The 15,620-nt window shown below is 47.5% G+C and overlaps 1 protein-coding gene across 1 annotated transcript; it reads left to right on the plus strand.

The window, feature by feature from the left end:
* The first annotated feature begins 5,397 nt into the window (after nt 1-5,397).
* On the plus strand, nt 5,398-9,096 carry Mogat3 (monoacylglycerol O-acyltransferase 3). Its single transcript, XM_008832401.1, is given in 5 exon segments — nt 5,398-5,481; nt 5,483-5,555; nt 6,716-6,979; nt 8,163-8,334; nt 8,892-9,096. Coding segments are annotated over 5 exon segments (798 nt in total).
* The last annotated feature ends 6,524 nt before the right edge of the window (nt 9,097-15,620 follow it).

A 15,620-nucleotide genomic window follows, 5' to 3' on the forward strand; every position in this document is an offset into this window, starting at 1 on the left:
TTGTTGAGTCCAAGACTCAAATATTTAAATATTGTGGTTAAGAACACTGGTTGTTCTTGCAGAAGACCCAGGTTCGAATCCTAGCACCCACATGGCAGCTAACAACTATCTGACAACCTCTTCTGTCCTCCGCGGGCATTGAATGACACGGGTGCACTTACCTACATGCAGGTAATACACGCATACACATAAAATTTAAAATATTAAGTAAAAAAAAGTTTAGTTTTAATTGTGTGTGTGTGTGTGTGTGTGTGTATGGTGGTGGGTATGGAATCCAGAATTTATACATGCTAGACAAGCTGTCTACCACTGAGCCATACCCCCAAGCCCCTCACTGGGGGATTCTAGGCAGGTGCTCTACCATGTAGTCACACCTCTGTCCCTTAGGGGAGTCTATGTAGCCCCCCTCTGCTGCTCAGTAGCTCAGTTATACCCAGAGACTTGGCCAAACTTTGTTGTGTAGATTTTTTTTTTTTTTTTTTTTTTTTTGGTGTCTTTGAGACAGGGTCTCCCTATAGCCCCGGCTGTCCTGGAACTCACTATGTAGCCTTGAACTTACAGAGATCCATCTGCCTCCCGAGTGCTGGGATTAAAGGCCTGTGCCACCACACCCAGCCTTAGTTTTTTGGTTTTTTTTTGGACAAGATCTCACTATGTAGACCAGTCTAGCCTGGAACTCACAAAAATTTGCCCACGCCCTGCTTTTTTTTTTTTTTTTTTGGTCTTTTTGAGACAGAGTCTCCCTGTAGCTCCAGCTGTCCTGGAACTCACTATGTAGACCAGGCTGGACTTGAACTCACAGAGATCTGCCTGCCTCTGCTTCCAGAGCGCTGGAATTAAAGGCGTGCACCACCACGCCTGGCTCACACCCTTTTTTAATGTATGTATTGGAGATCAAACTGAGGACCTTTTGCTTGCAAGACAAGCACTTTACTGAGTTATCTCCCTAGCCTTCTTGTCACTTTTTTTGAGATAGGGTCTCCCTGTAACACTAGTTGGCCTAGAACTCAGTATGCAGACCAGACTGGCCTCAATCTCACAAAGATCTGCCTTTGCTTCCCTAGTGCTGGGATTAAAGGCATTCGCCACCACACCTGGCTTGTTACTCTTAAAATATTTTTATTTAATTTTAGTGGACTAGAGAGATGGCTCAGCAGTTAAGAGTGCTGGTTGCTCTTGCAGAGGACCTGGGTTCAATTCCCAGCACCCATATGGTGGCTAAGAACCACCTGTAACTCCAGTTCCAGGGAGTCTGACGCCCTTTTCTGACCTTTTTGGGCACTGCATGACATGGGTGCACCTACCTGCATGCAGGCAATACACTCATACATATAAAATAAAAATAATAAACAAGCCAGGAATGGTGGCTCATGCTTTTAGTCCCAGCACTCGGGAGGCGGAGGCAGGTGGATCCTTGTGAATTCGAGGCCAGCTTGGTCTACATAGCGAGTTCCAGACCAGCTACAGCTAGTGGGAGATCCTGTCTGAAAAAGACTAACAATAATAATAATATATTTTAATTTTAGTTAATTTTTTATATGTATGAATGTTCTGCCTGCATATATGTAAGTGCACCATGTGTATGCAATGCCCATGGAGGCCATTGGGTGCCCTGGAACTGTTATTAGTTGGTTTTTAGCCACCAAGTGGATGCTGGGAACCCAATGCCCCTCTGCAAGAGCAACCAGTACTCTTAACCACTGAGCCCTCTCTCCAGACTCTCCACCCTTTTCTTGCTATGAATGATAGGTCTTGTGTAAGTCTTGTGTGTATCATCACATCTGCTCTGATTTTAAGATGGTACTAATGGTGCCATGCCCTGAAGATGGTGTGTGACAACAGCTGGGCACTAGGAAATCCAGGAGGGCTGTCCCCATGGACACCGTAGCTGTTCTATTGCTTACAGCCTGGGGAAGATGATATAAATGAGAGACTGTGGCAGTAACGTAGGGTTTTCAAGCGTGTTCTGGTAAAGTAATGACTTCATGACAGGGTCTCCAAGCTCCACCAGCTTGTTAACAGGCCTGAGGCCCTAATTGCTGTGGGGTTCAAACACTTTGCCCCAGGTTCCTGGCCATGCCGCTGCTCTGCCCTAAACCACATAATTGGTCAAATCCTGCAAGCTTAGAGAATAACTGTTCTGCCTGGCCCCTGGTTCACATGGCTCAGTGTTTAAGTCAGAGAACTGGGCGTGGGACCAGGACCAGGGGTCAAAGTCAGTGGGTTGAGCCAAAAGGAAGTGTGTGCTTAAGCTGTGGGTCACCTCTGTCCGACTCTCCTGTGGAGTTGTGGAGGCCTCATCCAGACTGCATCAAAGCCTCCAAGTCCAGCTGTGTTGCAATGGCTTCTTTCATTTCTTGGACTTGGTGAGTCCTCCAAGCCCCTGGAGTCAGACAGACTGGCCCCATGACCCCAAGGAAACAAAATAGGGATCTTTGGGGTACTAGGGCCTGAATACCATGGTACTAGGAGATTGGGCCAGAGGGCAGGGAAGGTTAATTTGATCAGCCTGCCTTTGCTTCCTGAGTGCTGGGATTAAGGGCATACTCCACCACACCTGGCATTAATTTTTTTTTTTTTTCTAGCACTCGGGAAGCTGATGAGATTGAGGCCAGCCTTGTCTATGTAGTGAATCCAGGCCAGCTCTCACACACAAAAAAAAAATTTAATAAATTTATTTATTTTGGGGGTGTGGGGAGGGCATGGACCTGTCATGGGGCATGGAGTTCTGTTGTTCCAATATGTAGGACCCAGGGCTCAAATCAAAGTCATCAGGTGTGGTAGCAAGCACCTTTGCTTACTGAGCCATCTCGCTGGCCCTAAACACCTGGGTTCTGAGTGTGCCTCTCCCCTCTGTCCTCCAGCCTGTGTCTTGGGCCTTGTTCTTTGCTTCCTTAGGCCAGGCCTGAACCCTTTATTTGGTCTGACTATAGAGACAAACATACACCCAGGACAGGAGGGACCCTGCTCTGCCTGGGTCAGCAACTGGGCGATCTGGAGGTATTTCCATGACTGCTTTCCTATCCGGGTGAGGGTTTCTGAAGGTTCACTGGGTGAGTGGATAGATGAGGTTGCAGAATATGGCTATCCTTCCCCTCACTCCCCAAGGGCACACCTCACTGGTAAATGCTCTACTCTCCAGCTTATTAAAACTGCAGAGCTGAGTCTGTCTCAAAATTACCTCTTTGGGTTCACATGGGGTCCTGGTTGTTGGAGCCTTTGGCAATTTCTGTACAAAGGCCACAGGCTTCCCTGTCGTTTTTCCCGGTCTCCAGGCACACCTGCTCATGCTGCCCTGTTGGTTCCAAATACCTCTCTTCGAGATTACATTAAGTCTATTGGTAAGGAAGTTCCTCCTCAGGGACCACAAGGCCACCCCTTCTAGTCCTGGGGGGACGCTGGGAGGGCTCCATGGCTCACATCTATCAGTCTTGGTGATTGATGTCCAGTTTCCCCAGCCTTCCTCCTGCCAGTTTGGTCTCTTTGGACAAGGCCAGTTTTAGCTAACTTTTGTCACACCCTGGGGGTGACCAGATGGCAGTCCTGGCAGTGGGAGATCCCCTGGAGGCTTTGGAGGCAAAGTCTGGACTTCGGGAATCAAAAGGGATTCATTAAGTTGGCCCTAGAACACAGGTGAGGAATGGGCAGGTGGCTGCAGGGGAATAGCCACCAGAAGCTCCTCTACGAAAAGTGTGCCTGGCTTCCAATTCCAGCGCCTCGTATGTGTGCGCCCCTGCTCCCCCAGGGCCTCCCTTGTTCCTGTCTTCTCATTTGGAGAGAATGAAATCTTCCCAAGTTTCCCAACCTGCCAGGCTCCTGGGTACGAAGGGTAACAGGAAACTTTGCAGCCTTTCTTCCATGGTCTGCTGGCTCTGCTACCCTTCAGTGTGCAGATTCACACTGTTGGTGAGCCATCCTCTCCCAGCCAGACACATCTTCCTGTAAAGCTTGGTTGTCCTAGCTCTCTAGTCCACAATTGGCTGGCACTCATCCCGCAAACTGACCTTGAACTCTCCAGCCAGGCCGATGCCTGCTGGGGAGAAGTGGGGGGACATCTCCGCCATCAGTCCCTTTCCCTTATAGTCCTTCCACAGTGCCCCTCCATTCCAGTGCAGTGAATTCTGAGGCCCAGCCAGCTGCAGGTGGACCAGCTCCAGAGGTTGTACATGGAGAGCCTCACACAACTGTTTGAAGCAAACAAAACTCCTTGGACACCAGCACCTAGTTCTCACCTAGATGTGGCCCTGCATCCTGTCCCTGCCCTGTCCCCTGGGTGATGGCAGGAGCAGGGAATGGGATTAAAGGTAGGAACAGACCTGCAGTGTTTGTGTATTTGTACTTGGGTGTGGGGAGATGGAGATGAACCACAGGGCCCCATTGTTCTTGGGAGCCTGGACATTCCCAGAGACCTGTAAACAGATTGCCTTCTGCCCCTGCTGTGTTGGGGGTTCAAAGTCTCATTCAATCTCTAGGCACCCACCGAAGCCAGGGACTCAGTGGGTGGGCATTTGCTTCAAGTTCACTCCCTGAATGAACTCCTCAGTCACCCAAGAGTTGAGTGTGGCCCCTTTCCTACACATCCACTTCCCTAACTCCCAGCCCAGCCCAGTAACCTACCTGCCCAGACCCACTGACCAAGGAAGTTCAGCAATCAGTTCAAGAAGATGCCTGAAAAGTTTTGGGGCTCCAGGTTCAACATCTGATCCTCTCCAGTGGTGACCTAAGAGCACATGCCTAACCTTCACCCTCAGCTCACTGGGCTCCTGGAGTCTCAGGAACACACAGTGGAAGCTACTAGAATGAAAGTCTCCACAGCTCCTCTGCCTTCACAGAAAACTCTGCTAGAAGTGCTGGCTGCCTACAATATATGTTTGGTTTTATATTCATGGGTAAGAGTCAGAAGAGGCATGGGTAGCAGGCATGGAGGGGGCACAAGGGTTGATTTAAAAGGGAATAGAGTCAGGTGTGGTAGCCCATACCTTTAATCCTAGCACTTGGGAGGCAGAGGCAGTAGAATCTCTGTGAGATGGAGGCCAGCCTGGTCTACATTCTGAGTTCAGGCCAGCCAAGGCTACAAGACAGTGAGACCCTGTCTTAAAAGGAAAAAAGAAGCTGGGCGTGGTGGCGCACGCCTGTAGTCCCAGCACTTGGGAGGCAGAGGCATGCGAATCTCTGTGAGTTCAAGGCCAGCCTGTTCTACATAGTGAGTTCCAGGACAGCTGGGGCTACACGGAGACCCTGCTTCAAAAATACAAAAAAAAAAAAAAATCTTTTATGTGGAGGTTGGGGGATACGGCTGGACTGCTAGAGTTGATGCTTGGGGCATCTAAAGAGATGCCGAGATGGCAGGCTGCCCAGCAGGACAAGAGTGGAGGGGGAGGAAACGGGTTATACTGAATGAATGACTACATTGCAAAAGCCCAAATATCTTTCCCTCTTCACCCAAGCCCTTTCTTCACACTCTTCTTTCTCCTTCTCTTCCTCCACTTGGCTCTGGTTTTTCTCTTTCCCCTACGTGGTGTGGGAGATCCTGGACTGGGAGACACCTAGCCGAGGTGAGCTCTAGACAGAGGTCCTAGGGTCCTGAGAGATTGGGGAGATGTTGAGTTTTGTTTTTCTTTTCATTTTTCATGTGTGTGTATGTGATGTGCATTTGTTTGTATGGATTTTTTTGAATGTGCACATGTATATACATGCTATTTTGAATGTGCATATGTGCACGCATATTTTTTTTAATGTGTTGAGGCACACACCTTTCAGGGTACATGTGTGTGCTGTGTGCATGTGGGGCCCCGGGGCTGATGTCAGGATTCATTCTTTATCCCTCTTCTACTTTATTCACTAAGGCAGGGTCTCTCAATCAAACCCAGAGCTTGCTGATATGGCTCTCACTAGCCTGCTTGCTCTGGGGATCCCCTGTCTCCATCTTCTGCAGTTAGAATTACAGGTGGCCCATTGTCCACTGGAAGTTTAGAGCGTTCTAAGGATTCGAACTTGGGTCCTCAGGTTTGTCCTGCAAGCACTTAGCTGCCCTGGGGATATGGTTTTCCAGGGAACTCTTCAATCCCAATCCCTTCTCTCTGCAGGTGGAAAACAATTACAGTCGCTGAAAAAGTGGAAAATGTGGAAATAGCAAAGAGATTGTTTCCCTTTCAAGGCGATGGGCTACCCATTTATTTATTCATTTATTTATTCTAGACAGGGTCTCATTATGCAGTCCTGGCTGGCCAGATTTTTTTTTTTTTTTTTACGTAATCCAGGCTGGCCTCAAATTTACAGGACGCGTCCCTCTCTGCCAAGTGCTGGGATTAAAGGCGTGCACCATCATGCCTGCTGGAAATCCTTTTAAAAGGCAGCCTCCTCTTTCTGCCCCCACATGCTCTCTTTCCTCATCCTGAACTCTGGTCCCCTGTGCCCTTGGTCCCATCGTAGGACCTTGAACTTTGAAACCCTGGTGAGGTGGAGGACAGTTCTCTCCAGCTGCCATCTTCTGTTCTTATTTTATTTTTATTTACTTTTTAATTTTATTTATTTACATCTTTTATTTATTTTTGGGGGTGGGACACGTGCACATGCCACAGCACTTGGGTGCAAGTCAGAGGACATCTCATGGGAGTCAGCTTTCTTCTTGAACCATGGCGGGGGAACCAAGGGATCAAACTCAGGTCTTCCAGCTTAGTGGCAGGTGCCTTTACCCACTGAGCCATCTCATCAGCCCCCATCTTGTTTGTATTCTATGCTTTTCCTCCTGGCATCTTTCCCAACACCCTGAAGCTGGTGAAGACTGCATAACTGCCTGCCAACTGGAACTAAGTGTTGGGGGCCCACCCCCACGGGATTATGTGTACAGGAATCTTCTGTAATTTTGTCAGCAAAAGCAATGACTCCTCGAAGGTCTTTCCTGTCCTTCAGCCTTGGCTGGCCACATTGGCTGGCCTCTTCCATCTTCCTATTTATCGAGAATACCTCATGTTCCTTGGTAAGCCTTGTCCTAGTTAGCTTTCACTGACAACTTGTCACAGTCTAGTGTCATCTGACAAGGGAATCTTCAATTGAGGGAGGAGTGCCCAGATCAGATATTGGGTATGTCAGTGGGGGACTGTTTTGATTGTTGATGGAAGAGGACCCAGCCCACTGTGAGTGGCACCATTCCCTGGGCAGATGGTTCTGGGTTATATTAGAAAGTTAGCTAAGGGATTAAGAGCACTGGCTGCTCTTCCAGAGGACCTGGGTTTGATTCCCAGCAACCACATGGCAGCTAACAACCATCTGTAACTCCAGTTCTAGGGGATCCATCACCTCTTTTGACCTCTGCAGGCTTTGCATGACATGGGTGCACTTACATACACACAGGCGAAACATTCATACACATAAAATAAGAAAAAAAGAAAGCTAGCTAAATTGGACATGGTAGCACATGCTTTGCATCCCAGCACTGGAGAGGTAAAGGCAGGTGCAGTTCTGTAAGTTCCAGGCCAGCATGGTCTACAGAGCAAGTTCTAGGCCAACCAGAGCTACACAGTAAGATGCTGTTTCAAAAACAAAAAATAAAAAAACAGTCAGAGGCCAGGTGTGGTGGTGCATGCCTTTAATCCCAGCACTTGGGAGGCAGAGGCAGGTGGATCTTTGTGAGTTCAGGGCCAGCCTGGTCTACATAGTGAGTTCCGGTCAGCTGAGACTACAGGGAGACCCTGTCTCAAAAAGATAAAAACAAACAAAAAACAAAACAGTCAGGATGTGGGCCAGCAAGCAGTGTTCCTCCATGGTTTCTACTTGAGCACCTGCCCCGACTTCCCTCAGTGATGTGCTGACCTGTCAGCTGAAATAAACCCTCTCCTCCCCTAAGTTTCTTCTGGTCAGTATTTTCTTCATTCAACACTCACCAACAGAATGAAACTAGAACAAGTTGGAAGGTGGAGGTATCCATGGATCACAGGGCATCCCACCCATAGCTAGCAAGATCCTCTGGTAACAGGCCCCCTAATTTGGGACAGAGAACTGGCCTGAGCAGTGGTCATGTCACAGGGGCACACCATGAATGACGTCACTGTCTGGTGTGCTGGCAGAACAGGGCACTTGATCTTTTAATACCAAAGAATGGGATGAGGGTTAGGGATCTGGGGCAGGAATAATGATCATGCTCCACTTACTCATGTCCACAGGGCTGTGTCCTGTGACCTGCCAGAGCCTGGACTTCATTCTGTCACAGCCCCAGCTCAGCCAGGCAGTGGTCATGGTTGGGGGTGCTCAGGAAGCCCTTTACTTGGGCTGAGGGGAGCACTGTGTCAGCATCTGGAGACGCAAAGGCTTCCTGCGAGTTGCGTTGAGGCATGGGTGAGTGTGGATGCTTTACAGTATCTTCTTTTATTTTGAGGTAGTGTCTCCCTGTAGCTCCTGCTGGCCCGGTACTCAATATGTAGATCAGGTTGGCCTTGGTCTCGTAGAGATCCACCTGCCTCTACCACCCAAGTGCTGGGATTAAAAGCCTGTGCCACCATCATTCCTGGTATTTAATTCCTTCCCTTCCCTCCTTCCCTCCATCTTTCTTTCCCTCCCTTCTTTCCTCTCTCGCTCTTTCTTTCTTTCTTTCTTTCTTTCCTTCCTTCCTTCCTTTCTTTCATATATATATATATATATATGTGTGTGTGTGCATCCCCACATACCCAAACACGTGTGCGCGCGTGCACACACACACACACACACACACACACACACACAAAGCATGGATAGGGTGCATGCATGGAGAGGTCAAAGGACAACTTGCAGGAGTCAGTTCTCTCCTTCTACCACGTGGGTCCTGGGGATCAAACTCAAGTTGTCAGGCTTGGTGGCAGGTGCCTTTACCGTCTGAGCCATATCACCAGCCCCTTCTCTCTTGCCATCCTTCTTAGGGCCTCCCTAGTGCCTATATATTCCTTTGTGGAGAATGACCTCTACAGAGTGAAGACTCTTACTAAAAACAGCTGGCAGTGTCGGTGGCAAATTGCCTTCAAGAAACTGATAGGATTTTCCCCTTGCATACTCTGGGGCCGATTCTTCGAGGACCACAAGGAAAGCTGTGAGATCCCTGCTTCGACCCATCTTACCCTCCTCTAGACCTGAGGCTGGACATGGAGACCCTTCCCCCCACCCCCCGCCTTACTCCATCTCTTAATAAATGCTAGCTCTGAAAGCAAACTCATCCAGACATGACCATACCATTCCATTCCATTCCATTCTTGGGAATGACTTGGTCTACAGGGATGGAACCTTGTACAAGAGAGAGCAGGCAATCCAAGTTCCAGATCCAGGGCACATACCTCCCACTTGTTGGTCTAGATCCTCAATCACAAAATCAGGACCAGAGGAACAGCCTGAAGGATAGGAGCTATCAGGGGAACTCTCAGAAAGGCTTCTTGAGGGGCTGGAGAGATGGCTCATTGGTTAAGAGCACTGTCTGCTCTTGCAGTGGACCTGGGCTCAGTTTCCAGGACCCACATGACAGCTAATAATCATCTGTAACTCCAGTTCCAAGGGATTTGGTGCCCTCTTCTGTTCTCCTCCAGCACTGCACACACATGGTGCACTTACATACATGCAGGCAAAACACTCATGTACATAAAGTAAAAATAAATAAGTAATTTTTAAAAGGCTTTTTGAAGAGAACTGTTTAGGTATTTCCCCACAGTGTCTGCTCTTGGGGTTTTGACTTGGAATTAAGTCCTCCCAAGTCTGCTGTTGATCCGGACCTGACTCAGATCAGCACTAAAGGAAATCTTGCCAGAAATCAAGATTCTAACTCTGGTGGGCTCCATCCCAGGCTTTGGAGCAAGAAGCCTGCCACTCTGGGCTCCAGTTCTATTCTCTGTCTGTCTCTGTCTCTGTCTGTCTCTGTCTCTGTCTCTCTCTCTCTCTTTTTCTCCTCCCTCCATGTCTTTCTCCACTTCTCTTTTCTTTTGAGAAAGAATTTCATGTAGCTCAGGCTGGCCTTGAACTCACTATACAATTAAGGCTCCCCTTGAATTCCTCATCCTCGTGCCTCTACCTTCCAAGTTCTAGGACTGTAGACACATGTCACCACACCTATAGGAAGGTCTCTCTGGAGAACTGCAAGTGCCAGTTCTATTCCCCTCCCTATACTATTTTTATTTATATCTATTTAATGTGTCTGAATGTTTTGCCTGTATGTATGTGAGTGTACTACATAGGCACAGTGCCTGAGGAAGCCAGAAGAGGGTGTCAGATCTCCTGGAACTGGAGTTATAGACAGTTGTTAGCCGACATGTATGTGGGTGCTGGGAACCAAACCTAGATCCTCTGCAAAAGCAGCCAGTGCTCTTAACTGTTGAACCCTCTTTCCAGTCCTAAGATTTATTTTTAATTATGTATATGTGTGTGTGTGTGTGTGTATGTGTGTGGGTATGTGCACATGAACTCCTGATCATCTTACCTCTACCTCCTAAGTACTAGAATTACAGATATGCACTACTAGATCCCATTTAAAATATCACTTTTTTATTATTTTGTTTTATTTTTAATTTTTATTACATTTTATTTGTGGGGGGTGGGGTTTGCTATGGTGGTATAATGCTCACTGCTTGTGGGAAGGTCAGAGGACAACTTGTGAAAGTCAGTTCTCTCCTTCCATCCTGTAGGTCCCTGGGTTCGAACTCAGGTCATCAGGCTTGGTACCCACTGATGTATATCACCAGCCCATTTTTTTTCTTTTTCTTTTTGAGACAGGTTCTCCCTGTAGTCCCAGATGGCTTGGAATTGGTTATGTAGACCAGGCTTTTTTCGATCTCATGGAGATCCTCCTGCCTCTGCCTCCCGAGTACTGGGATTAAATGTGTGTGTCACCATGCCCCTCTGTCTAGCCCAATTTTAAAATCCAAATTTGTGCCAGACATTTTGTCCCAGTGATGAGAAGGGTCAATAATGAAGACACAGAGGTACAGAGACAACTACAGCATTACCCTGTCCTGAAAGAGTTCATGGTCAAATCCAATGGATTTTCTATCTCTCTGACTCACGAAGCTCCCGTGGGTGTTCCTAGAGTCAGACAATCCTGTCTTCAGAATAAACAAGAGCTGCTTCCGTTATGCCTCAACTGTAACATATAGGCTGTAATGGAACTGTTGGAGAATAGCCGCTCCAGTTGGCTAAATAATAATTCTTCCTATTACCTGAATTTCTGTGCCAGAAATACTGTGCTAAGCACTTTGCATGCATCATCTTCTTCAGCCCTTACTGGAAGCGAGGTGTTGCGTTCTCTTTATAGAAAGGGAACAGCAAACAGTATCATGATTCACTGGTGAGTGATCCATTGCCTTCTGGGCTGATCCACGTGATTCCTCTGAGTGCTGGCTTTCTGAGTCAGGCTTTTAGGAATTCTCTGGCTCTGTGATTTTGGGCCTATTGCTTAACTCTTTGATCTCTGGTATCCTCCGTTGTCTGGGAAAACAGCTCATTAGGAACATTCTAAAGTCTATGAGGGATTCTGGGGGTGTGGAGCACTGGGTAGAGTGTTTACACAGCATGCACCAGATCCTGGGTTTCATATTCCTAGTGTTGCATAAATGGCATAAGGGTACATGCCTATAATCCCAGCACTAAGGAGTTGGAAGCAGAGGATCAGGAGTTCAAGGTCATCCTCAGCTATAAATCAAGTTAAAAGCCAGCCTGGGCTACATGAAATCCTGTTTTCTAAAATTCTTTTAAAAATTTTAATTAGGGGTAGAGAGGATACTAATGTATCTCTCCATTCTCACCAGAAAACTGTCCCTCATGCAACAGAGGGAGGTGAATACAGAAGGCCACAACTGGCCAAAGTGTGGAGATTAAGAGACTGCATGTCCCTAGATAGGACTCCTGTAGTAAACCTCACCAATCCAGAGCTTAGGGACCATTACAAAAGAGGAGGGTAGAAAGACTGTGAGAGTCAGGGGCAGTGCATGACCACAAGGAAACAGAATCTTTCAGGCTTCTGGGAACTTGCTTATATGAATTTACAGCAACAGTGATAGCATGAACAAGACTCATGTAAACTCAATGACACCAAAATCTATCACAGAACTGGGGAAATGGGCCAGAGCCCCAACCTTCTATTGACAACTGATCAATGCTGGGTAAAGGAGAATTGGTCTTCTTTAAGGGAGTGATGTTAGGTTGACCAGGCTCCAGTAGATGAACTCATATGAAGGGACATCTGGGTATATGAACTTGACTTGATAATCTTAACATATATGACAGAATGCATGAAATCCAGTGGGCAGGCTATGGGCAGGGCAGATAGGGGAGGGAGTCTAATTATATTTAAGATGTATGAAATGCACAAAAATTCAATAAACATATACATTAAAAAAGAGACACTAAAATTTCTTAAAATTAATTTATCTTCATTTTATATGTACGAGCATTTTGCCTGCATGTATGTAAGTGCACCATATACATGCAATGCCCACAGAGGCCACAGAAGAGGGCATTGAATCCCCTGGAACTAGAGTTACAGACAGTTATTAGCTGCCACATGGGTGCTGGGAACTGAACCCAGGTTCTTTGCAAGAGCAGCCAGTGCTCTTAACTGCAGAGCCATCTCTCTAACCCTAACTCTGCTTTAAGTTATGCAAGTGCGAGTCAGAGGAATGGCTCAGCAAGTAAAGGTGCTTGCCACCATGCTTGATGATCTGAAGGAACCAACACTTAACAAGTTGTCCTTTGACATCCACACTGTCTCCATGGCACATGTGCAAACCCCACCCCACAAAATAAGCAAATGTATTTTATAAAAGCATATGAATTTGACTTGATAAGCTTAACATATATGACAGAATGGTGATAAGCTTAACATATATGACAGGGTTGGTTGGTGTGGTGTTGTATATCTATAATTTCAACACTTAAGAGGAAGAGGCAGGAGGATCACAAACTGGAGACCAGCCTGGGCTATATAGCAAGACTTTGTCTCCATTAATAAGAAAAGAAAAATTAGGGACCGGAGAAATGGCTCAGCAGTTAAGAGCACTGGCTGTTCTTGAAGAGGACCCAGATTCGGTTCACAGCTCCCATCTGGTGGCTAACAACCATTTGTGTCTCCAGTTCCAGGGGATCCAACATCCTCTTCTGGCCTCCATGGGCATTGCCCATACAGGTGCACTTACATACATGCAGGCAAAATACTCATATACATAAAATAAGAATTAAAAAAAATAGAAATCACCTAGGAGTCACACCTTTGAGTGTATCTCTGAGGACATGTCCAGAGAGCTTAAGTGGGGAGGGAAGACCCACCCTGAGTGTGGGTGACACCATCCTATGGGTGGGGTCCTGGTCTGAATAAAAAGGAGAAATCAAGTTGAGTGTTAGTATTCATGTCTTTCTGCCTCCTGGTCGTGGATGCAATGCCGCCTCGGGCTTCTGCAACTGTGCCTCCCCACCATGGTGGACTATATCCTTGAACTCTGAGCTAAAAGAAACCTTTCCTTTTTTACTTCAATTAACATCTGTCAGGTATTTATCGCAGCAAAGGTGAAAGTAACAAATACACACTCATCGCGACAGTTCCACAACCTTCCGAAACAGCACCACCTGCTGAGGATCAAGTGTTCAAACACATAAGCCAGCTGGGGACGTTTTACAGCCAAACCATAACCACCCACTGACAGTGTTCTGAGAATTAAGCTCTGGTTAGTGCTGTGATTCATACTTCATCATCATCATCTCTAGGGATCCTGGAACCAAAGCCCGATGAGCCAATGAGCTCCTCTCCCATTTCCCATGATGTCTTGGCTAATGTCAAAGTGAAGCAGCTGCTGGGGGTGCAGCACAGTGGCAATGCTTGTCCATCAACACAAGGTCCTGTGTTTAACTCCCAGCACTAAAAAAAAAAAAAAAAAAAAAAAGTGTACACTAAAGAATGCCCCAAACCCCAGTTCTCTGACTGGCAGGAGGTGTAGTTAAGGGATTCTCCTCCCCACACTGGGAATTGAATCCAGGTCTCATGAATGCTAGACAAACTTTGTTCTGTTGAGCTATGCCTTGCCTCCAGCCCCTCACTGGGGGGATTCTAGGCAGGTGCTCTACCACTGACCCCTGAACTGTAACCCTAGCCTTCTTTACTTTTTTAGTTTGAGACAGGGTCTCACTAAATTGTTCAAACTGGTGTTGAATGAACCCCACAGCTCAGGCTGGCCTTCAATTTTAGGTCTTCCTACCTCAGCCTCCCAAATGTTGGTATTACAGGAGTGAACTGTCATACCCTAATTGCTTCATTTTCCATTTCATCCTTCCTGGTATCCACCAAGGTTAGGAGGTATGAAGTGTGTGTGTGTGTGTGTGTGTGTGTGTGTGTGTGGTGTTGAATGAACCCCACAGCTCAGGCTGGCCTTCAATTTTAGGTCTTCCTACCTCAGCCTCCCAAATGTTGGTATTACAGGAGTGAACTGTCATACCCTAATTGCTTCATTTTCCATTTCATCCTTCCTGGTATCCACCAAGGTTAGGAGGTATGAAGTGTGTGTGTGTGTGTGTGTGTGTGTGTGTGTGTGCGCGCGCGCGCGCCACACAGTGTGCATTCAGAAGAGAGAGGACAACCTGCAAGAGTTGGTTGTCTCATTTATCATGTGGGTCCCAGGTACTGAACTCAGGTTGTCAGGCTTGGTGGTGAGTGCCTTTTACTCTTTAAGCCACCTTGCCAGGTCTCCTTTGTCAGTTTCTTCTGACCCATCCATTGAAGCTCAAGGCTTATCTCACTTACGTGAAAGCTAGAGTGGGAGAGATTAAGTAAGGTGGTCCTGGAGGAGAGGGTCTTGCAATTGTGAGGACTCCATGACTGAGTAGATGGGGAGAGGGGACACTAAACCAATAACCATTCCCACTTCACCCATCCACTTCCCTAGCCAGGACAAGGACCAGGCTCTTATCCAGAAGACTTCAGGACACTCACATGCACCTGCTGCTTGGGGACACGGCACCTGCCTCCTGGTACCCCCTCCGAGTTCCTGTTTGCTCAGATTTGTCCCAGGTTTCCTCTGTGTTGATAGGGTTTCAGCCCCTCTGAACCACCACCTAGACCATGTCAAAGCTTCACCTGAACCCTGAGTCCACAGCAGGAGACCTGTAATGTAAGCCCCACATCTGCATCCAAATCCCATCTAGGACTTGACAACACCGCCAGGTTCCTGTGTATCCTCCTTGCCAAACTCTGGAGGCTCAGAAGTGAAACTTGTGTGTGCTGGCCTTGCCTTTACTTTTCAGCATCCAGAATCCAGATTGAGAGGGGTTAGGGTTTGGGGAACAGGGTATGGGGGGGTAGCTGGGGCAGTCCTTGTGGTATAGAGCCAACAGAAAGTCACCACCTCTTTGGGGACAAAGGCCGTGCCCTCTGACTGAAACCCCTTCCCAGTCTGGTGCCAGATTACTGGGATAGCCTCAGGTATCCAGAGGCCCAAATATCCTCTTCTTGCCCCTCCATCTCCATCTCTATTTTACTGCCATCTCTCCCTGAGGTCCCATGCCGAAGGAGACCCTTACCGAAGAGACAACTTCCTTCAAAAGATAATTTTGGGGCCGGAGAGATGGCTCAGCTGTTAAGAGCACTGGCTGCTCTTGTAGAGGACCCAAGTTCAGTTCCCAGCACCCAC

Source organism: Nannospalax galili, unplaced genomic scaffold (genome assembly GCF_000622305.1).
Source record: "Nannospalax galili isolate Female #2095 unplaced genomic scaffold, S.galili_v1.0 scaffold675, whole genome shotgun sequence".
In the NCBI taxonomy this organism is placed as follows: domain Eukaryota; kingdom Metazoa; phylum Chordata; class Mammalia; order Rodentia; family Spalacidae; genus Nannospalax; species Nannospalax galili.